General features: G+C 32.0%; 1 protein-coding gene across 4 annotated transcripts in view; it reads right to left on the reverse strand.

Annotated features, from left to right (window-relative positions):
* Positions 1 to 23,205, reverse strand: part of Elp4 (elongator acetyltransferase complex subunit 4) — a 231,831-nt gene that overhangs the window by 141,195 nt on the left and 67,431 nt on the right. For all 4 annotated transcript variants that reach the window (XM_078046290.1, XM_005327452.4, XM_078046289.1 and 1 more), the window contains exon 6: positions 1,922 to 2,006. In XM_078046290.1, coding sequence (XP_077902416.1) covers positions 1,922 to 2,006 — 85 coding nt within the window. The remainder of the gene's footprint in view (positions 1 to 1,921; positions 2,007 to 23,205) is intronic.

Raw genomic sequence — 23,205 nt, forward strand, 5'->3', positions numbered from 1 at the left:
TCTAAAAAAGTCAGAACATGATTTTGGCTCAGAAATAATATTTTTTTGAAGTATTGCTTGATAGATAAATAATGTCTTTTGAATTCATCTAAAGTTTGTGAAACAGATGTATAAACTAGGTAACTCAACAAACAGTATAATCTATAATAATATGGAAATTTATTAACTACATTTTAGTTCTAATAAAATTGGAAGTGAATTTTGATAACAAAATATTGGTATGTGTTAATTTAAAATTTTTAAGCATTATTGGTATTCATCATAGAAATGTCCAACTTAAACCTATTCAGTCTTGGGCTGGGGTTGTGGCTCAGACATAGAGTGCTTGCTTAGCATGGGTGAGGCACTGGTTCAATCCTCAGCACCACATAAAAATAAAATAAAGATATTGTGTCCACCTACAACTAAAAAATGTATACTTAAAAAAAACCCTGTTCAATCTTTATGAAAGTTAATAGAACTATAGTTCAGAGAACCACAGGAGTTCCAGTTTATTGTTTATTAATTTCATAAAAAATTATTGTTTCTTGAAAATGGCATTTTTTTAATACCCAAATATATAATTAAGAAAACAAAAATTTCATTCCATTCCAAGACTAGCTTGTTTGTTAAGGAGTCTTAGGAAGTATCTCTATATGTATGTATGCATGTACATAATTCCTTTTGCAATTTATTGTCTTTACTTTTTTATATTCCAGAAAATTTCTTGCTCTCTGATGTATCATCATCCTGTAAGAGCAGCAGCTCTGCACACTGTACCATAGGAACTGTTATGACATGCCTGTTTCCATAGTTACCACAGCAAGTGGGGAGAGGTGTCTGTCAGGGACCAATTTACCTCTCCAGACGAGCATTGGCACCAAAGGGAAGACATGGTACTCATAAATCTTAGCAAGAACCAAAAGTGGAGCAACAAGGATCAAAATAAAATTGTATTAAATACTAAAGATATCACAAAAACTGACATGTGAGAAAGCACCTACAAATAAATTTCTATACTTCCCCAAATATACATAACTGTTATTAGCCTACTATTATCCTACTATTATATCAGCAATCAAAACAAAATTTAAAAATATTATTATTTTTGGCCATAGATAAATTGTTAAATACAGCCATAAAGTTTTACAAGACATTGTAAAATCTATGAATTAGTAGCCAATGTAGCTGAGCATGCCAAAATAAGATTTTTAGCTTTTCTGTTTTCTTCAATAAAAACAATGGTGCTTTGGAAATACTTTTGCTAAAATAATGTAAATGTAATAATATAAATCTTTTAGTTGCGGATGCAATTAAAATCACTGAGAAGAAATTTTGAAAGGCATGATATCTTGAAATAAAAATTTCCTCATTCTGTTTAAGTTTAACTAACCAGAACATCTTTATTAGTGGAAATTTGGAGAATTTTTTAAAAGCAGAGCTACAAAGAATAGTTAAGCTATAAAATATTTTAATACAGCAGTAAAAATGTATCTTTTATTTAATGAGACAACTCAAAGTGCAATATAAGAAGAAATAAAATCTTGAGATAATTCTTACATATAGGGTAATTCAAAATTAAGGCCTGAATGACAGAAACATGAAAAATTTAGATAGAAAAGTACAGATCCTGTAGATTTTAAAGTAATTTTCAAATGCAGCTAATTATTAACCCCAGAAGCTATAAACAGATATTTGAAAATAATTAGTGTTGACAATGTGTGTGTATATCTTATTTGCATCCACTCAGAATTAGCTAAAACTCTAAATACACATTAACAGCCAAACTAAGGCTGTCTGTCTCTGCTTATTTACATTCTTTGTGCTTGAAAACAGATTGTTTGCTGTTGTTTCTTTTCTAAGACCTTCTAGGTGCAAACCTGAAGATTTTGAAAACAACATTAGATATATGAATATAAAAGGTTTTGAAAGTATTCAATACCTGGGGATTGGATCCATCAAATCCTTCCTCATAAATGGTGTTCTGGATGAACTGAAGCAGCTTTGTGTAGCCATGAATCAAAGAACTGTTGGTAAGAAGCAGCTCAAATACATAAATGGGCTTTTTAATAGGAACTAAAAAAATCAACACTAAAACCTTCAGTAAATAATTAAAATATTTATATTCATTAGATAACTTAAAAATAAATAAAATGTGTCAAATTAGTATTAAATAATCCTAAAATATAAATCAATACATAATATTAAGTTGCTCAGTGTTTCTGACATCATGGGAAGATAAAAATCTGTGGAGACTGAGATGACTTAATTATGTCAGGCTTAGTTACCTCCAAGAAAATTAATGATTTAATGAAGCAACCTAAAAGATGAAGCCACTATAGCTTTTCAGGAGTAATCATACATAATTAACACATAGATAATGAACTGCTATGCCAAGTACACCTGAATCAATGTTCTGATCACCTGAGCTCATATTCCATCAAAGTTTTAATTTTCTTAGAATAAACTGCTGAAATAATAGTAATTTAAAAACTTGATATTTTAAAACCACATAAAGACAAGTATAATTTCTTTTAAATTTATTGTTTATCCACTTTCTTTGTTAAAAGAAGATAAAATTGTGTAAATTTAAGAACATAAATTATTTCCCCCTTGAAAATTGCATTAATATTACCATTTAAAAATATTTTACAAATACTATAAAATATCTTAAGAAAATTTAGTACGCATGAACAAAATCTGCTTCACACTAACTGAAGATAAGGTTCTGTCTAATAGACAGCCTATGTGTTCTGGCTAAACATCAAATGTCATGACAATAAGAATGTGCTTGGAACATAGCTATTCATAGACTCTGGTATGTATAGTACTATAAAAACTGTGCATAACCTTAAAAACACAAAATTGTTTGCTCTACTGAAATCCTACATATATATCAATCATATAAGGAGAAAAAAATGCCCTAAAGAAAGAATGAAATATAATTTGAAGTATGCATTCATTCAACAGTAAAGAATATTAAAAGTTAGGATATATACCAGACTGCTTAGTGTGAAAAGTCAGTGGTAGGTGGCTCAACAGAAATATATGTACATCTCTGTAAATAAGTTATTGATCAGCTGCAGCTAACTTAAAGGTATCTATCTTAAGAAACAAAAAAGAAAACCAAGTGAACAGAATTCTCTTCTGTGTAAAACAAATATGGCTTCAGATAATGAGGGATTTGATATTACAGTTATTTCTCCATTTTCAGTGAAAATACAGTAGAATACATGAACAAATTTTTTGACTTTCATGAGTGAAGAAATATTTCTATAAATAATATTCTGCAAGGGCAATTTTTTGACTAGTTCATATCTTAACACACATTTTGGCTAGTTCAAGTTTTAGAATACAAATGCTACTGTTTGAATCTGCTATATTCAATTGCTATCTGGGTCAATTAACTTTGCACAGAGGGTAAAATCTGCCCAAAGTCCCAGATTGTGAAATGAATTGCAGCCAACCATTTGATGAATGTCACCGTGGGTTAAAGGAGGCGCATAAACCCAATGTCTCCTGATCCACCAATAATACATCTGTCCAAGACCATTATTATTTCATATGATAATAATGATAATATGAGATCCTATAATATTTGTATTTCTGTGCTTGGCTTATTTCACTTAGTATAAGGTCCTCCAGTTTCATTCAGTTTGTAGTAAATAATAGAATTTCCTTCTTTTCAAAGGTTAAATAGTATTCCATTATGTTTTTTGTATGTATATACGTACCACATTTTCTTCGTTCATCTGTTGATGAACACTTAGGTTGATTTCATGTCGTGGCTATTGTGAACAATGCAGCAATGAACATGGGAGTACATGTATCCCCCTCAACCTACTAATTTAATTTCCTTTAGATAGAAACCCAGAAGTGGGATTTCTATTCTTATATTTTGAAGAACCTCATACTGGTTTCTATAGCAGATATATTAATTTATCTTCCCTCCAATGGCTTACAAGAATTCCCTTTTCTTCATATTCTAGCCAATATCTATCTTCTATCTTTTTGAAAATAGCCATTTTAACAGGTGTAAAGTGATATCTCATTGTGATTTTAATTTGCATTTTCTTCATGATTAATCATGTGCATCATTTTTTCATGAACTTATTGTCCATTTGTATGTCTTCTTTTGAGAAATGTCTATTTTATTCATTTGCTCATTTATTGAGTTGTTTGAGTTCCTAATATATTTTGGGTTTTAACCTCTTAACAGACAGATTTTCTCCCATCCATAAGACTATATCTTCACTCTGCTGATTGTTTCATTTACTGTGGAAAATAGGAAGGTTCTTTCACGTGAGAACAAAAATGAAGACATAAAGATAATACATCTTAATTGCTTTCCTTATTTAGCATTGACACAAAACAATCAAATTGTCAACAATTCTTTGAACTTATAAATAATAAATTTCTGCAACTAATTAGAGTTTAAGGAAAATAAATACTTTGATAAAATAAAAGAGAAGTTATACTCCATGTATGTATACTATGTCAAAATACACTCTATTGTCATGTATGTTTAAAAAGAATTTTGGAGACCTTTTCTTCAGAAAATATAATTTCAATGTATTAAATAAACTGAGAATTCTTTAACAGTAAAGGGAAAAATCAATACATTTAGGTATATTAATTGGGAATATTAATTTTTAATTTTTAGATACATAGTATTTAATCATTTAAAACAAAAATCATTTACATAATTTGCTATGAAAATACTAAGTACTCTTAATCACCACCTATTCTTGCATTTATACTTACAATAATATTTTTTTTAGAAAATAAATATCTTCTATTTTCATCTAATATTTTGGCTTTCTTATTAAAAGTATTTAATTTAAAACAACATTTGTGTGTGTGTGTGTTAATTAGTCTAGCAAAAGAAATTGGCAAGAGGGAAACTCGGTTACAAATATGACACTAGCTGATTTTTAATGTTTCCAAATGTTTAACAAAGTTTAGGTTAATCTAAGTTTTTCAAACCTGCTGTAAGGCAGTACATTTTTAATTGTGTATGCTATATTACCTGATTTCAAGTGATTTTAACTTTTATGTTATAATTTGAGATTGTACAATCTATCTTTAAAATTATCAGACTACAAAGAATATAAAAATAATAACTAGAAGTCTAATTTTTACCTTTAAAATATCAGGCAGTTGAAATTATCTTTAGTTAAAAAAGTTTTTAACAACTTGGATAACAGGTGTCAAGGTTTTGTCTGTGAAAATATAAATTATAAAAATTATGTATATGAAATTAAAATAACTAGTTGATAAGTGTATAAAGAGACCTTTGGGTTATTTTTTAAAACAAGACTAATTGATTTTAGTTAAATCAACTGATAATGTTTGGTACACAGCAAATACTCAAAAAACTTGGGCATCAGAGTCACACGTAATGAATATAATAACCTTGTGAGTTAAGTATAACCCTTATCCCATTTTATAATTGAAAAAAATAAGGTTCATTAGGGATCTGTCCAAGACTATACAACAATTAAGTGATAGAAGTGTCACTTAAAATTTAATTTTTCTAAAACTTCAATTTATCTGCTCTTTTGACTACACTGAGATAAAACCTAAGAATGAGATTTAAATTCAGTGAAGTCTATGGGTTCAAATATACTAATGGGGCTTATAGGAGGTCTGAACATGGCTTCATTCAACATGCCAAATGAAGCATTTGGTGTATAACTTTAGGAAGAAATTTCTCTTTTATTTGTATCTTTGAAGCTTTTACAAATGGACCTTAGTTGTATTAATTTGGAACAAAATGTGTAAAAACCTCCATGGTGTTGAACTCTGCAGATTTATAAATACATAACCAGCTACCAGTATTACATGATAGAAATTAAGCTGAAGATCTGGGTTACTAGTCCTACCTGTGCCAATAAATGTAGCTAATTGTGTGACATGAGGCACACAATTTATTTAAATTTTCTACTCTGGTCTTCTAAATTTTTTCAATTATAAAGTTATGTCAAGTAAATGATCTCTGTTGTCTATTCTGAAAATTATATGATCCAAGAATGATGTTTCTCATTAAAATCATTTGTTGCTGGGTCTTTAAAAATAAGAACTTCTGATTTGAATATTTATTTATTTTTTTTAAAGAGAGAGAGAGAGAGAGAGAGAGAGAGAATTTTTAATATTTATTTTTTAGTTCTCAGCGGACACAACATCTTTGTTTGTATGTGGTGCTGAGGATTGAACCCAGGCCCACGCATGCCAGGCGAGCACGCTACCACTTGAGCCACATCCCCAGCCCTGATTTGAATATTTAACTACTATATGATTCCTAGTTAGGATTAACTTAAAATAAATATGAATAATTTTCACTTTATTATGAAAATAAATGAGAAATATTATTTGTATCACCAGAATTCTAGTTGCATGTATATTTCAAGAATTCATCTATGTACAGCAAATAGTGAGATATACTTGTAAGGAAGTAGGCACAATATCCAGTGTCTCAACTAACTGTATAAAATAGTTTGCTAAGCTAAAGATATATTAGCATATAATTTGCATGTGACTATAGACATTGTGAAGTCTGTTCACAAGTAATTTTCAAATTAAAATTTTTCATTACTATTACCCTGAAGGCTATCATTTACTCTGATTTTTCTTCTTTTATGCTTTTTACCTAACATCAAGTTAGATTCTCTTTACCAAGGAAGCTCAACTTAAGAGAAGGACATGGAGAATCTAAGAATGTATGCATGGGCATAAAGGAGAACAATGACTAGCAGAGATATTTGAATCAAAACTGATAAATATTTTTTAAAAATGAGGATATATAAACTACATGTTTAGGCTAATAAATCCACTGTCTGACCAGGAGAAGCAATGACCCTTCAAGAAAAATAATTCAGCTTGTATTATTCTGACTTACTTTCATCACTAATGTAAATTAGTCATTAGATTATGTCTCTTACAACTCCTCTTTTTTTTAAAAAATTTATTTATTTATTTATTTATTTATTTTTTAAATTTTTTATTTTTTTATTGGTTGTTCACAACATTACAAAGCTCTTGACTCCTCTTTACTGCTGTGATTTAGGGCTATTACAAATCTTTCTAATACTCTAGCCTTTCAGTTTCTTGGATTCTCTTCCAATAATGTTGACTCCATTCTAAGCTAATTACTCCTATTGTTATACCTTAGTCTGTGTCTTTATCAATAACTGCTATCCTTCTGTAATCATGAATTCGTACATTCTCCTTCCTATTACCACCACTTTCAATTTCTACTTAGTATCCTTATGAAATCATTTGCCTCTGCTTATCTTTATATCATTATCTACCACAGTTTTTGTTTCTTTTTGGTGGTACTGGGGATTGAACCCAGGGCCTCATGCATGGTAGGTAAGCATTCTACAACTGAGCTATGTTCACAGCCCTACTCACCTCTCTTGATATACTCTTATAAGTGATTAGCAGTTTTGATTCATAGTCACTTTTTGTCTTCCTTCCTTGCCCTTGCTTTGTCATTCTTACTTAGTAAAACTACTATTCTGATTTGTCCAACTTTCTATCCATGTCACATCTGCCTCAGTGATGCTAAAAATGGTCAGAAAAGGGCCCACTCAGTGGATGAATATGACTTTATTAATTCATGACCAAAAACTTCAACAGACTGCATGGCAGTCTCACTGTACATACTTTCAGTCTCCTAGATGATAGTCCCATTCTTTCTTCGTTTTCATTTAAACCTCCAATATCTTTTCCTGCATCTTTATTCTCAGCTTCTGAGCATTTACTGAGAAAACAGAAACAAGAGACACCCACTACTGTATTCTTACTGCTGTAGTTTGGATATTTATGCTTCCCAAAATTCCCATTGATCCTAATCTTTAATAGTATTAAGAGACAGGGCCTTTAGGCGGTGATTAGGTCATTTCAGGAGTGGGATTAGTACCCTTAAAAATGAGATCAAAGGCAGCTTGTTTGCCTCTTTTGCTACATGAGTTGATAGCAATATCTGTGAAGGAAGGAGTCCCTCACCTTTGGCATTCTTGACTTAGACTTCCAAGCCTCCAGAATTATGAAAAATAAATTTATGTTATTTACAAACTATCTAGTTTATGGTATTTTATTGGAGCAGCCCAAAGGGACTAAGATATTATCCATCAGCCTGTGCACTCATACACATTGTCTTCTCACATGCTGCCATATGTGAAATATCTAAACGCCTATAACTAAGCCATAGAATGTCACTCCAGTAGTTCTCCCTTCTCTCTCCTATGTTAATAACTTTTCCCTTCTATTGAATATTTCCTATAAATATATAAACATATTGTTATCTCTTTCAAAAATTAAAAAACAGCAAAGGTGCCGTGGCGCATGCCTGTAATCCCAGAGGCTCTGAAGGGTGAAATAGGAGGACGGCGAATTCAAAGCCAGCCTCAGCAAAAGTGAGACCCTGTCTCTAAATAAAATACAAAATAGGGCTGGGGATGTGGCTCAGGGGTCAAGTACCCTTGAATTCAATCCCTGGTACCAAAAAAAAAAAATAAATAAATAAAAAATAAAAAAATAAAAACACCTCCTCATCCCAGTTTCTCTGCTACCTATTACTCTATTTCTCTGCACCCAAATACCTTAACTTTCCCAGTGTTTGGTGTCCTCAGTCAATCCTCTCCTTACATTTTCATTTAAACACATTCCAGCTAGGATTTCACCACCATCATCCCATTAAGACGACTTTTATTGTGGTAACCAATTATCTCCACTAACTAATCTCATATGTATATAATTTTGTAAGTTTAACAATTTTAAGACAGAACTCAGATACCATATAATTCACCCACTTGAGAATGTACAATTTGTTGGTTTCAGTATACCGACAGAATTATGCAACTACAATTTTAGAATATTTTCATCCATTCAAAAGGAATCTCAAATTCATTAGTATAACATCTTTACCCAATTATCCCAGCTTCCCCAGGCCCTATCTGTCTCTATCTACTGGTATATTCTATACTTTCATGTAAATGAAATTATACAAAATGTTGTCTTATGAGCTATGGTTTGAATGCCTATCTTCTCCAAAACTAATGTTAAAATTTAATTGCCACTAACAGTAATAAGAGATGAAATCTTTAGGAGATGATTATGCCATTAGGGCTCCATTCTCATGCGTGGGATTGGTGCCAGAACAAAAAGGATGAGTTTAGTCCTCTCTTTGCATGGCTCTTCTGCAGTTCTGCTTTGTGAAAAACAGCATTCCTCCCCTCAGGAGGAATGCTATTCAAGGCTCCATCTTGGAAGCAGAAACTTACTTTAATAGACACAAAACCTGATGACACCTTGATCTTGCACTGCCCAGCTTCCAGAACCATGAGAAATATATTTCTATTGTATATAAGTTACCAAGTGTATGGTATTCTATTATAATTGCAAAAATAGACTAAGAAAACTAGTTTCTGTTATTTACCATGTTTAAAGATTCATCTTTGTTGCAACATATATGGGTTCTTTGTTCCTTTTTATGGTGGTGTAGTGGTCTATTGTATGGGCTTATAATACTTTGTTTATCCATGCTTCAGTTGATTGGCATTTGGGTTGTTTCTACTTCTGGGTTACTATGAATAATGCTATGAGTATTTTGTACAGGTATTGCTTGAGGATATACTTCTGGACATATATCTAGGAGAGGAACTGCTGAGTCAAATGAAAACTCAATATTTAAGTTTTTGGGAATATGAGAAACTATTTTTTGAAGACATTATGTTAACATTCACATTAGTACAACAGAATTTTGATTTTTCTACATCCTTATCAACACTTGTTATTATCTGACTTTTGTTTTTATTTATTTATTTTTTTCTGCCTGATTTTTGATTGTAGTTTTCCTAAGATGGTGGTGAAATGATATCATCTCATTGTGTTTTTGCAGTCTGTTTTCATTTTGGCTTGGTGTATCTTTATTTGTTATTTTACTTTGAATATTCCTTTATATTCAAAATTTAAAATGCATGTTTGGGGTTTATTTGTTATTAAAATACAGATAGATTTGTTAAAAAATATTTTTTTAGTTATTGATAGACCTTTATTTTATTCATTTATTTATACATGGTGCTGAGAATCAAACCCAGTGCCTCACACATACATCAGGTAAGCGCTCTACCACTGAGCCACAATCCCAGCCCCATAAAATATAGAAAGATTTTCAATGTGATCTTTTTTCTTTTTAATTATGGTAAGAACACATAACATAAATATATTCTATCTCAATGATTTCTAAGTGTATAGTGCAGTAGTGTTAAGTATATTCACACTGTTGTAAAGTAGACCTTCAGAACTTTTTCATACTGAGAAACTGAAACTATATACATTGAAAAACAACTCCCTATTTCCCCCTCCCTGCAACTCCTCATAACTGCCATTTTACTTTCTATTTCTATGAATTTAATTACTTTAGGTATCCTATATGAGTAGAATTATACAGAACTTGTCTTTTTGTTACTGGTTTATTTCACTTAGGATAATGTTCTCAAGGATGATCCATATTGTAGCATATTACCTTCCTTTTCAAAGCTGAATAACATTCCATTGTATATGTTCATGAGTGTATCCAATTTTGTTTACCCATTAATCAGCTGGGTACACTTTTGGGCTGCTTCCTCTTGGCTAGTGTGAATAATGCTGCTATGAACATTATTATTCTACACATGACTATGTAAATAACCCTTTATGGCCCTTCTTTCAATTCTTTGATATATATACATATCCAGAATCATTACTGGTGGGTCATATGATAAAACTGTTCTTAACTTTTCTGAGGAACTGCCACACTGTTTTCCATAGTAGTTGTACTCTTTTACAATCCATCAACGGTGTACAAGAGTTCCAAGTTTTCTACATCTCACCTAAACTTGTGATTTTCTGTTTTTATTGTTGTTGTTTCTAGAAGACAATCATCATGATGTAGTGATGAGATAATATTTCAAAGTTTGACTTGTGTTTCTCTAATGACTATTGATCTGGAGCAGCTGAGCATCTTTTCCTATGCTTTTTGGTCATCTATACATTATCTCTGGAGAGATGTTTACACAAATATTTTGCCTACTTTTTAATCAGTTTGTCGTGTGTGTGTGTGTGTGTGTGTGGTTGAGTTGTAGAGTTATTTATATTTTTTTGAATATAACCTTCTGTGTATGTATATTCTCCCATTCCTTAGGTTGCCTTTTCACTCTGTTGAGTATGTCCTCTGATGCACATAAGCTTAAATTGTCATGTAGTTCTATTTGTCTATTTTTGCTTTAGTTCCCTGTGCTTTTGGTGTCATATCCAAGAAACCATTATAAAATCCAATGTCATAATGTCATAAAGATTTTCCTTTATGTTTTCTTTCAGTATTTTAATAGTTTTGAGTCTTATGTTTAGGTCTTCAATCCATTTTGAGTTAATTTTTTGATATTACTTAAGATAATAATCCATTGTCCTTCTTTTGCATCCTGTGTTTTTCAGCTGTTTGTTGAAGACTGTCCTTTCCCTTTGACTGAAATGGGGAACCCTTATTAAAGATTATTTGACCAAACATATAAGAATGTACTTCTTGGTTCTCTATTTTATTCCATTAGTTTGGATATCTATGTCTGTCTTTATTTCATACTATTTTTATTTAAAATAGAATTTTATCTCACACTATTTATACCATACTGTTTTAATTACTGCATCTGTGTAATGTATTTTGAAATCAGGAAATATGAGGCCTTCAATCTTTCCTCAAGATGATATTGGCTACTGAGTGTCCCTTGAGATTTAGTCCCTGTATGATTTTAAATAAACAAGTTAAACCTGTTGTGTCTATTTCTCTCCTTTTAAAATTGGGATAATATTACTAACTTCATAGAATTTTTATAAGAACTAAATGAAATAACAAATATAATATGTTAAGAACAATAAGTGACAGAAAGTCAGTGCTTAATAATTATTAACTATTATCACCTCCCCCGCCCCTGCCCTATGATAAATATAACATGGTAATGCTCCAATTGTAGGATGGATGGAGGTAAGAATGAATGACTAGATGAACCAACGTATGTACTTGAAGAGGTAAGAAGGTATGGAATTAATACAACATTGTCACCTACAATTACCGAGTGGCCAGGATATTTGTGATTGTGTCCTTTAATCCACTTGCAGAAGTGAGTTAAGTTAGGTTGGGAGGGACAGGGAATATGGTGACTGCTCATTTAGGGGCCTATATCTAAGGAGAATTGATAATTCAAATATATTTTTCTTTCTTTCTTATTTTTTTAGGGAGGTGGGTACTGGGGGTTGAACCCAGGAACACTCAACCAATGAGTCACATCCCCAACCCTATCTTGTATTTTATTTAGAGACAGGGTCTCACTGAGATGCTTAGCCCATGGCTTTTAATGAGACTGGATTTGAACTCATAATCCTCCCACCTCATCCTCCTGAGTTGCTGGGATTACAAGCATGTGCCATGTGCCAGGCTCAAATATATTTTTCTTAAATGAAAGAAATGGGATAGGGAAAAGAGCTGATTGTATCCAAATGAAAAAATATTCCCAAGTTATTATATTTTTCCCCAAGAATAAAAATAGTTTCAGTGATTTAACAAAGATACATATTATTTATAATGAATTTCAAATGTAGAAACAAATAATAACAATGATTGTTTCTCAAATTTACTAAGCCTTTAAAACTGTGCCAGCCATTGTGTACTAATTGCTATGTTTTCATTATGAAATAAAAAGGGCCTCTACCTATAAAGTAATTTCCATTAGCACCCCAATTTTACAGCCTAAGAAACAAGGGTCCAGAGAGGTGAAGCAATGCGTACAGCTAGTATTCAACAGACTGTCTAATGAAAAAGCCTTCATGTTTAACTATACTGTTTTTTAAAAAAGGTTTAAAAAAAAGCAAAGCAAAATGTCACCCAGAATGCTAACATGCAGACATAATTACTATTAGACTACTGATTCATATCCATAAAGACCACTTTCTACAGTATATGTCATGCATTATATTTTAAATTTTGTTTAATGATCTATTTTTTAAATCTCTTCATTGGCATGCAAGGTAATATACTCTTTGGATGCATTTGTTGATATAGGAGACTGTTTACAGATTTTCAATGTGACACACATAGCTATGATTATGATCATCATTCTTTCTTTCTTTTTTTTTTCATTTTTTTGGTGCTAGAAATTGAATCCAGGGCCTCACATAGGCTAGGAAAGTGCTCTACCATCTAGCTGTAACCCCAGCCCTTTTAAAATTTTCAGTCAGGATCTCACTAAATTGCTCAGGCTGGCCTCATATTTCTGATCCTTCTGCCTCAGTCTCTAAAGTTGCTGGAATTACAGTTGTGTGCCACCATGCCTGGCTAATAATCATTATTATATATACATGTTTGCTATTTTATTATTTCTTTATAAATTCCTAGGAATGGTATGATGAAATAAAGATAATGTATGCCATAACTTGATACGCTTTCCTGGAGTGTTTTAATAACCTACACTCCTATAACTAATATGACTGATTGTTTTTCCACATCATCTCTAACACAGGGCATTTCTATTTTAAATGCCTGACAGTTGAAAATACTCTCTTTGGTTCAGATTTACATTTCTTTGATGTAGTAAGGTTTTCTGGCTACTACTTTTGTATGTTGTTTTGAGAATATACTTTTTGTAGTTCCATTTGTCTATTTTTTTTATTGATTTTAAAATTTTTTATATATGACAGCAGAATGCATTACAATTTATAGTACACATATACAGCATAATTTTTCATATCTCTGGTTGTATATAAAGTATATTCACACCAATTCATGTCTTCATACATGTACTTTGGATGATGTTTATCACATCCCACCATCATTTCTAAGCCCCTGCCCTCTCCTTTCCCCTCCCATCCCTCTGCCCTATCTGGAGTTTGTTTATTCCTCCCATGCTCCCCCTCCCTACTCCACTATGAATCAGCCTCCTTATATCAGAGAAAACATTCGGCATTTGACCATTTGTCTATTTTTGCTTTTATAACCTAGGTTTTCCTCGACTATTCTCCACAATTATTGAAAACTGTTTCTCTGTTAAGTACTATTCTTAGCACACTACTTACTACATTTAGTTCTTAGGAAAGTTGATAATTTTTGCTCATTTTGTTTTGGGTATGAAGTTTTACTTACCAATTTAATGATGGTCTGAATTTACTGAATTATATAAATATTTTTATAATTTTTAAAAATTCTGAAACAATCTCAAATTTAAAGAAGATATAGAACAAGTATAGGAGAAAGAACTTTTATTCCTATTCCACTTGGGAGTAAGCTGTTGACATGATGACCTGTCACTTCTAAATTATTTAGGGTGTGATTCCTAAAAACAAGGACATTTTCCACAAGCAATAATAAGCCTGTTGATTTAATCTATTGTTATAATTAGAAAATTGATACTAACACCTAATCCTCAGACTTCATTCAAGATTTCATTCAAATTTAAACATTTACTCTAACCATATCATCCTATGTAGCAAAAGCACTCAGTTCAGAGTCATGTGCTGCATTCCGCTGTCACATCTCTTCAGTCTTCCTTCAGTCTGAATGTTCCTTCAATTTACCTTGACTTTAATGAATTTGACACTTTTAAGTCTGCATCAAAATACAGGCTAGATTATTTCTCATATTAGATTTAAATTATGCATTTTTGGTAAGAATATAAAAAATATTGCTGACTTTTTTCTCATGACATATGAGTCAGGTGATAAATGATTTTGATTTACTCCATTATTGGCGATGTTAACTTAAGGTTATATCTGCTAGGATTCACTATGTTCTTTTCCCCTTTGTAGTTAATACATATTTTGTGGGGAGATATTTTGAGGCTATTTAAATATCTTCTTCCATAGCAAACTTTCAATTAATTCATTTATTTATATCAATATGTACTTATAACTTCCTATGTTACGAAATGAGATGTAATTTATTATTATCATTATTGTGAAGCTTGAATTTTCTGCAGTTTGGCCAGCAAGAGTGCCTTTGAACTACCTTCTATGTCCTTTTCCTTGCCATATGAATCTTTAAGCACTTATTCTAAACATAAAAAGATGCCCTACCCCTCTATGTGATGGTCATTATTACTCTAAGTAAATGTATGAAGACATGAAGGATGCGACTCTACTTTGTGTACAATCAGAGATATGAAAAATTGTACTCTATATGTGTAATATGAATTGTAATGCATTCTGTTGTCACATATAACAAAATTAATAAAAAAAGAAAGTAGTTCAAAGAGGATACAGCATATTGACATATTTTAGACTGGTGGAAAGAACCTAATATCCCCTAAAAGAAGGTAAAGAAAGAATGAATATATTCAGTTAGGATGAGTGCATGTGCGTATATAGTGGAAACTGCAGATTTATAATTTAAAAAAAATGATAATGTTTCCTATCACAAAATCAAATTTTTGTCTTTACCACACAAAATAAGGCCTAGTGAATAAATTTTGGGTGTTTAAAAAAATAAAAAGATGTACTAGGTATATCATTTTCTTTCCTTTCAGTTAAGCATTTCTTCAGAATCCCAGTTTCTTTGAATGGAGAACAGTATTTGGATATGAATATTAAATATACTTGTTATGTCCTTATTCCAAGAGTTTAAGATATTCCCTCGTATTTTATTCTATTACTCTTATAAGTTCATTCATTATATTACAATCTCTAGTTCTTTGGAAATGTAGTTTGATATGAGATGAGAAAAGAATTTCACATTATTATCTCCAAATGATTAGGTACATGAATTTGAGATCCTTTCCCTTATAAAAATGGTGCTTTTTATCATTTAAATTCAAATCCATAAACACATTTAAAAAGTACAGAAAATCCCCTATCCACAGGCAAACACTATTAGCAGTTTGGTTAACATCCTGTCAGATGTTATCTTTCTACCAGTCCTTTCTTTTACTGAGAAAAAATACTATTGGATGCTAAGAGGTGTGCTTATTATTCTGAAAAGAAGAGTATTTTACTAGTGAACATATGTAAATAGAGTTACAACTATATATTTATATATTTAATTTTAGCATTTCTCTTATAGTCTTTCAAAAACTAATGTATTCTGTGAATCTCTCAGATCATCTAAGAGGATTTAGTTTACAGTCTTTCATGAACTTATTTGTCAGCATATTACTAAGTTTCTGGAGTCTAAAGTAATATCTTGAATTAGTGTTATCTTGAAAAAGTGTTTGGGATAAGCTATATAAAACTTTATGTAAATAGGATAGGGCTATTTATCCTAGTTATGTAATCAGCTTTTTCACTCCATTATATCTTGGATGCTAAACCCAGTAACTGCCCCAGGTCTCTTAGCAGAAAAAGAGTTTTCCGTCTGCAGTCACTACTACAATTTTTGCAGCTACCATCAGTCTTAGACCTTACTAAGAGCAACAGTGCCCATTAGCCTCCAAAGGATAACTGAAATTCCCTTTCTACTCTACTTTCCAGAAAAACAAAACAAACAAATGAACCCATGTTCCTTTTATATCTAGCCAATCCTTTTAAGTGGCTGTCTTTACCAAGCTCCTGGAATTTTCTTCTAAGTTAATTGAAGACCTTCCATCAGATTTATAGTTCTAATATAAACATCTTATGCTCTGTTTATCCCCACTAATAAGATTAGTAAGTCTTCTACCATTTGCTCTTACTTCTTTTGATTTTATTTGGCAAATGTCAGTCCCGTTTGTACCTAGAAATCAGTGTGGATGCAAGAAAGATATCCAGTCTGATAAACTGGTACTATCATAAACATTTGATATTTCTGTAGTTATTGTATTCTTCTAGTCTAAGAACAAAATCTTCCCCCACTGAACCCAAACTCCTAAGAGCTAAGTGTCCATTCCTCAGTGGATGATTGCACCTATTATTTCACTGATAAATTATCAGTTCATATCTTCAGAAAAATGCTACTTCTTTGTCTGCATATTCATCCATTCCCTGTTTATTGAATTTTTCCCATCAATGTTTCAATAAAACAAAAGAGAACAATAACAAAAAAAAATCTTCTCTCATTCCAAATTCCTTCTAATTATGGTTCTTTCTCTTACCCCCACAAAGAAATTTCCTAAAAGGATGATGTGATTTCTGCCTGTCTCTCTGAACCCATCCTCTATATTGCTCTTCACATCACTCATTCTGCTTCAGCCACAAGAGCCTCTCAGGTCCTTGAACATAACAAATTCTTTCCTTTCTTAGCATATCTGCTGTTCCCTCTGCCAAGAATACTTCTTGGGCTAGTGCTCTTTTCATAAGTGTCTTCTTCTCATTCTTTAGGTCTCAGCTTCAGAAGGGCTTTACCTGTACACAACCAAACTATCCCTACTGCCTATCCTCCTGCTTAGGTAGTAGTCCATGGAGAATATTTTTTTTTTCTCTTTCTAGTATTATTTATCAAAATTCCTAATTGCATACATGTTTACTTTTTAAATTTTGCATGCTTTCTCACTGTCTGTAAGCTACACATTGGCAAGAATAACAGCTGATTTATTTAATATAATAAACCTAGAGCTTAGCATAATGCTAGGCTCATAATAGGTGTTTAGGTTCACAGAAGGTGTTTAAATTCAGAGAAGGGGTTCAGTAAGAATTGTTGGATATATGTTTACTTACTTTAGTAAATGACACTATCTTAGTTTTAACATTAGTAAACTGGAAAACAGTCTTGTTACTATTTTTCTCCTCTCCCCAACCCCAACGAGATCAATGAGATCAGAGATGGAAACCAGTCAGACCAAACAAAGCCTTATAGAATCTCTGTTAGATGTGGATTTACTTTTGTGAAACAATATATCACTGGAGGGTTTGAGTCAGTAGTGATAAGAGCTGAGTTATGTTGTAAAATTGTAATATCTAACAAAGTAGGCATTTCGTTACATGCAGCTTCTGAAATTTAAATCAATTAAGTAAAATTAAAAAAAATTAGTGCCTCAATATCATCAGTCAGATTGAAGTACTCATTAGTTATACATGGCTAGTAGCTGCTATGATGATAGATAATATGTATGGAGAGAGGGAGAAAAAAAGAGAGTCAGAGGTCAAAGATTAGTTTACTGAAAAAAAAGTTTACTGAAGGAAAAAGAGAAATTTGGAAAGACATAAGTAAGCAGGAGAGAACATACTTATGGAGAAGATACTTGGACTCAGGATAGGTGAGGAAGGTGGGAAGTAATAAAACAAAAACCATAAATAACAATGAAGATAGCACACCATGCATCTCTAGAGATGTAGAATAAGCCACTAAACTCTTTGTGCCTGATGTTCCATTTAAAGAAAAGAAAGGAGAAAAAAATGAAAGGCAAACATGGATTCAGGTAATTTCTTTTCATGGGTCACAGAGAAGGTCAGGATAAAAGATCTCTCTTCAAATTTCCAGATACTATTTTTTACTTTACACAATGTTTTCTCCAGTATAAGGAGACTGACTCATAGTAGAGTAGGGAGGGGGAGCATGAGAGGAATAGATGAATTCCACACAGGGAGAAGGGGTAGGAGAAAAAGGAGGGGGCAGGGGATTAGCAAGGATGGTAGAATGTGATGGACATCAGTATCCAAAGTACATATATGCAGACACGAATTTGGTGTCAACATACTTTATATACAGAGATATGAAAAATTCTGGTATATATGTGTAATAAGAATTATAATGCAAAAAAGAATTGTAATGCATTCTGCTGTCATATATAAATAATAAATTGAAAAAAGAATATATAAAAAGAAAAATCTCTCTTCACATTTTCATGTGCATTTCTATCAGTTCTGAGTTTTGTATTAATATATCATTGACTATATTCTTTTCATAAAGTTTAATGTAGTATACATCCATGGCTATATGACTTCTGAATTTTTAGTCTTGGCTAGAAGCTTTCTTTAACTCCTTTCTCTTCATTGTGAATTTTCTACTTACAACTTTTAAACATTCTATGGTTTTCTGCTTATCCATTTAAGAGATTTGTATTTTTGAAATAAAATATACTCTTACTTGGCTTGATTTCAGTTATTGGTTTTGTCTCACAAAAGTTATCTGAGTTATTACTGTTTTATGCATCAATGTATTAAGTCATCAACTATCAACTGTACATCTGTGTCCTAAACTGAAGAAAGCAAAACCCTTTCCCTCAATGATTTACAATGCTTGAGGGGGAAGAGAATCCCTAGAAAGACAAATAGTTATATAGTGTAATGTGATAAGTGACTTGACAGAAGTATTAATGAAACTAAGTAGGAATAAATGGAGAGTACAACCACACCTGGTCTAGGAAAATATCACAGAAGTATGAATGAGGTTCCATTTAAGCGGGTAAGGAAATGTGGGAGGAAAAGAAATAGAATTTTAGAATGACTTCTAAAATATTAAGTAATATTTTCATCCTCTTTCCATTGATTTTGTACTAAAAATTCCCCTAGAAAGATAAACTGGTTTTCTCAGAATTTAGTTAATTCAATTTAACCTGTACAAAACTTTGCTAATACAAGAAATTACTCGTTATTGTTTGGAAAAATACATAAAAATAAACTTGAAATTCAAAGAAACATATAAAAATAAATTCATTCTACCTACTACCAATTATATGCAAACTCAACATTCAAGACTTAAGAGTACCTATAATTAAAAAATAACAGGTATATTAGCCAACTCAGGTTCTGTGATGGTTTGAATGTGCCCTTTTAAAAAAATTCAGGTGTTACAAATGGGACAGTATTAAGAGGTAGGGCCTATAAGAGGCAATTAGGCCAGAAGGACTCCTCCTTCCTAAAAATGATCTAGGTCCTTATAAAGGAGTCTTCTTGCAGCATTTGGACAGACTGTCCTTCCACCTTCCACCATACAAGAACACAATATTTCTCCTCCAAAGGATAGAGCAATAGATGCCATCTTGTAAAGAGTAGCCCTCACCAGACAATTGAACTTGCCAATGCCTTGGACTTTGTGGCCTCTAGAACTGTGAGAAAATGTGTCTGTTCTTTATAAATGAAATAATCCTAGATATTTTGTTACAACAACACAGATTAAGACAGATATAACACCACAGATCAACATAGGTTGCCACAGACTAGGTTATTTAAATAATAGGAATTTATTTTCTCATAGTCCTGGAGCCTGGAAGTGCAAGATCAAGGTGCTAGCTGGGTTGGTGTCTAATGAGTGCCCTCCCTTTGGGTTGCAGACAGCAACCTTCTTGCTATGTGCTCATAGGATGTTTCCTTAGTGCATACTCCAGGTGAGAACGAGAGCTCTAGTGTCCCTCCCTCTTTCATAGGGCCACCAATCCCATCAGAACAGGGCTTCACCCCCACGACTGCTCTAAACTTAACTGCCTCCCAAAGGCCCCATTTCCAAATAACACCTTCCTGGAATTAGGGCTTCAATGCAGAACTGAAAAGGACACGACCATTCAGTCAGTAGTAGGAGACTAAGCAGTATATTGGATTTGTTGATCAACAGGAAAGCTGAGACATTGTCCCAATTCTGAAGAATGGCAATATCTTTCTAGTGAGGAAACCAAACTGTGCTTAGATAGACTTGTTAACAAACTTTAAATCTAAACAATATCAAATTTTTAAAACATTATACTACAGAATTATTCTCAAAATCAGCTTTATTATCCATTATTTTGTGACTCAGATTATCTGAGTTATAACAATAAAATATCAAAACTGTCTTGATAATATACATGTGAAGTTTTTATGCCTAGTCTTTAATTTAAAAGTTTAAAGTGCATGTTTGAACATTTTCCATAGGTGAAACTCCAATAATTTTAAATTAATTATGGCAAATTTCAAATAACCTTTAGTTTTACTTACTATAAAAAAATCTATACATGCTATCAATGGTGCTTTTAGAAATTATGAAATTATATATTATATTCTTACATTTGATAGTAGGACACAGCTATATCCTCTAGTCTTAATTATAGGAAAAGTACAGACAACTATAAGGCTTAGCTTTATTGTTTTAGAAATGAACCAGTTAAGTTCATTTTAGTGAAATGAGTACACGCTTTTCATAAATTAAAATAAATCTCACATGGTAAAGCACCCATTTTCAAAATTAATTTAATTACATGTTTAAAGTTTAATTACATTTAATTAAGCATTTAAGTTTAATATGAAATAAATGAATTATCAGTTAACTACTATGAAATGAAATACTGCCTTGATAATTAAAATCTATAAATTTTCCTATTCTGTGCAAAACTGCTAGTTCTCAAAAAAAAAAAAGTTCAGAAAATGTATATTTTAAAGTCTGTTGGCATCTATCCTTGCAGCTAATCAAGGCATAATTTTTCTGGCACCAGCTTGGTGGGCTGAACATTTATTGCTTTAGTAAATGGAGGCAGTATGGAACTGGTATTTTAGAAACTAGGCTTTGGGTATTAGCTTAGTCATTTATAGTCTACAATGGTGAGAAAGTTAAGTTAGCATCTCCACTTCAAGTTACCTATAAAATAGAGATAGTATTACTTTTTTCCAAGTGTTGTTGAGAGAATTATATAAAATCAGCCATGGTCAAATACCTGATAGTGTATTTGACCAAAGTTAATTGCTTTCCTTCTTTAGTTGTTGAATGAATGAATAAAAATTTCATACTTTCTAACATAAAAAAGTTTTAATCTTAAAATATATGTTTTAAAATACAAAAGTTACACTGTATATTTTGTTGTTTAATTACATTATACTTATTGCACATTTTACTTTTCTTTTTCCCTTTGTGTTGCTGGAGATTGATCCCAGGGCCTCATACATACTAGGTAATTCCTCTACTATTGAGCTACATCCCCAGGCCATGTTTTACATTTATTTACCTAAGCACTCCATGACTGGAGGCAGTATTACTATTACTAACACAGAATTTGAAGTCAGGCAGATTCTCAGCTGGGTTCTATAAGACCTTCAAAGCAGAATTAACACCAATATTCTTCAAATTATTCCAGGAAATAGAAAAGGAGGGAAGCCTTCCAAACTTATTCTATGAAGCTAGTATCACCCTGATACCCAAATCAGACAAAGACACATCAAGGAAAGAAAACTTCAGACCAATATCTCTGATGAACATAGATGCAAAAATCCTCAATATAATTCTGGCACATCACATACAACAATATATTAAGAAGATAGTGCACCACGATCAAGTGGAGTTCATCCCAGAGATACAAGGTTGGTTCAACATACAGAAATCAATGAATATAATTCATCACATCAATAGACTTGAAGACAAGAATTATATGATCATCTCAATAGATGCAAAAAAGCATTTAACAAAATACAACACCCCTTCATGTTTAAAATACTAGAAAAACTAAGGATAGTAGGAACATAACTCAACATTGTAAAAGCTAATATGCTAAACCCAAAGCCAACATCAATCTGAACAGAAAAAAATTGAGAAAGCATTTCCTCTAAAAACTGGAATGAGACAAGGATGCCTTTTTCATCATTTTTTTTTTTTTTTGGTGCTGGGGATTGAACCCAGGGCCTGTGCATGTGAGGCAAACACTACACCAACTAAGCTATATCCCTATTCCCTATTTCACCACTTCTATTCAATATTGTCCTTATAGGCAGAGCAATTAGGCAGAAGAATTGTAATCAATCAACAAATATATGAAAAAATGTTTAACATCTCTAGTAATTACAGAAATGAAATCAAAACTAGACTTTCATCTCACTCGAGTCAGAATGGCAATCATCAAGAACATAAGCAACAATAAATGTTGGCGAGGATGTGGGGTAAAGGGTACACTCATAAATTGTTGGTGGCACTGCAAATTGGTGCAACCATTATGGAAAGCTGTATAGAGATTCCTTAGAAAACTTGGAATGGAACTACCATCTGACCTAGCTATCCCAGTCCTTGGTTTACACCCAAATGACTTAAAATCAGCATACTACAGTGACACAACCACATCAATTTTAAAACCCCCTAACTCACAATAGTCAAACTATGGAGCCAACCTAGATGCCTTTCAACAGATGAACCGATAAAGAAAATGTGGTATATATATACAGTGGAATAGTACTCAGCCTTCAAGAAGAATGAAATTATGGCATTTGCTGGTAAATGGATGGAGCTGGAGAATATGACGTTAAGTGAAATAGGTCAATCCCAAAAAACCAAAGGCTGAATGTTCTCTTTGATATGTGAATGCTAATTCCCAAGGTGTGGGGGGAGGTAGGGAAGAATAG

This window comes from Ictidomys tridecemlineatus, chromosome 4 (assembly GCF_052094955.1).
Source record: "Ictidomys tridecemlineatus isolate mIctTri1 chromosome 4, mIctTri1.hap1, whole genome shotgun sequence".
Lineage (NCBI taxonomy): Eukaryota > Metazoa > Chordata > Mammalia > Rodentia > Sciuridae > Ictidomys > Ictidomys tridecemlineatus.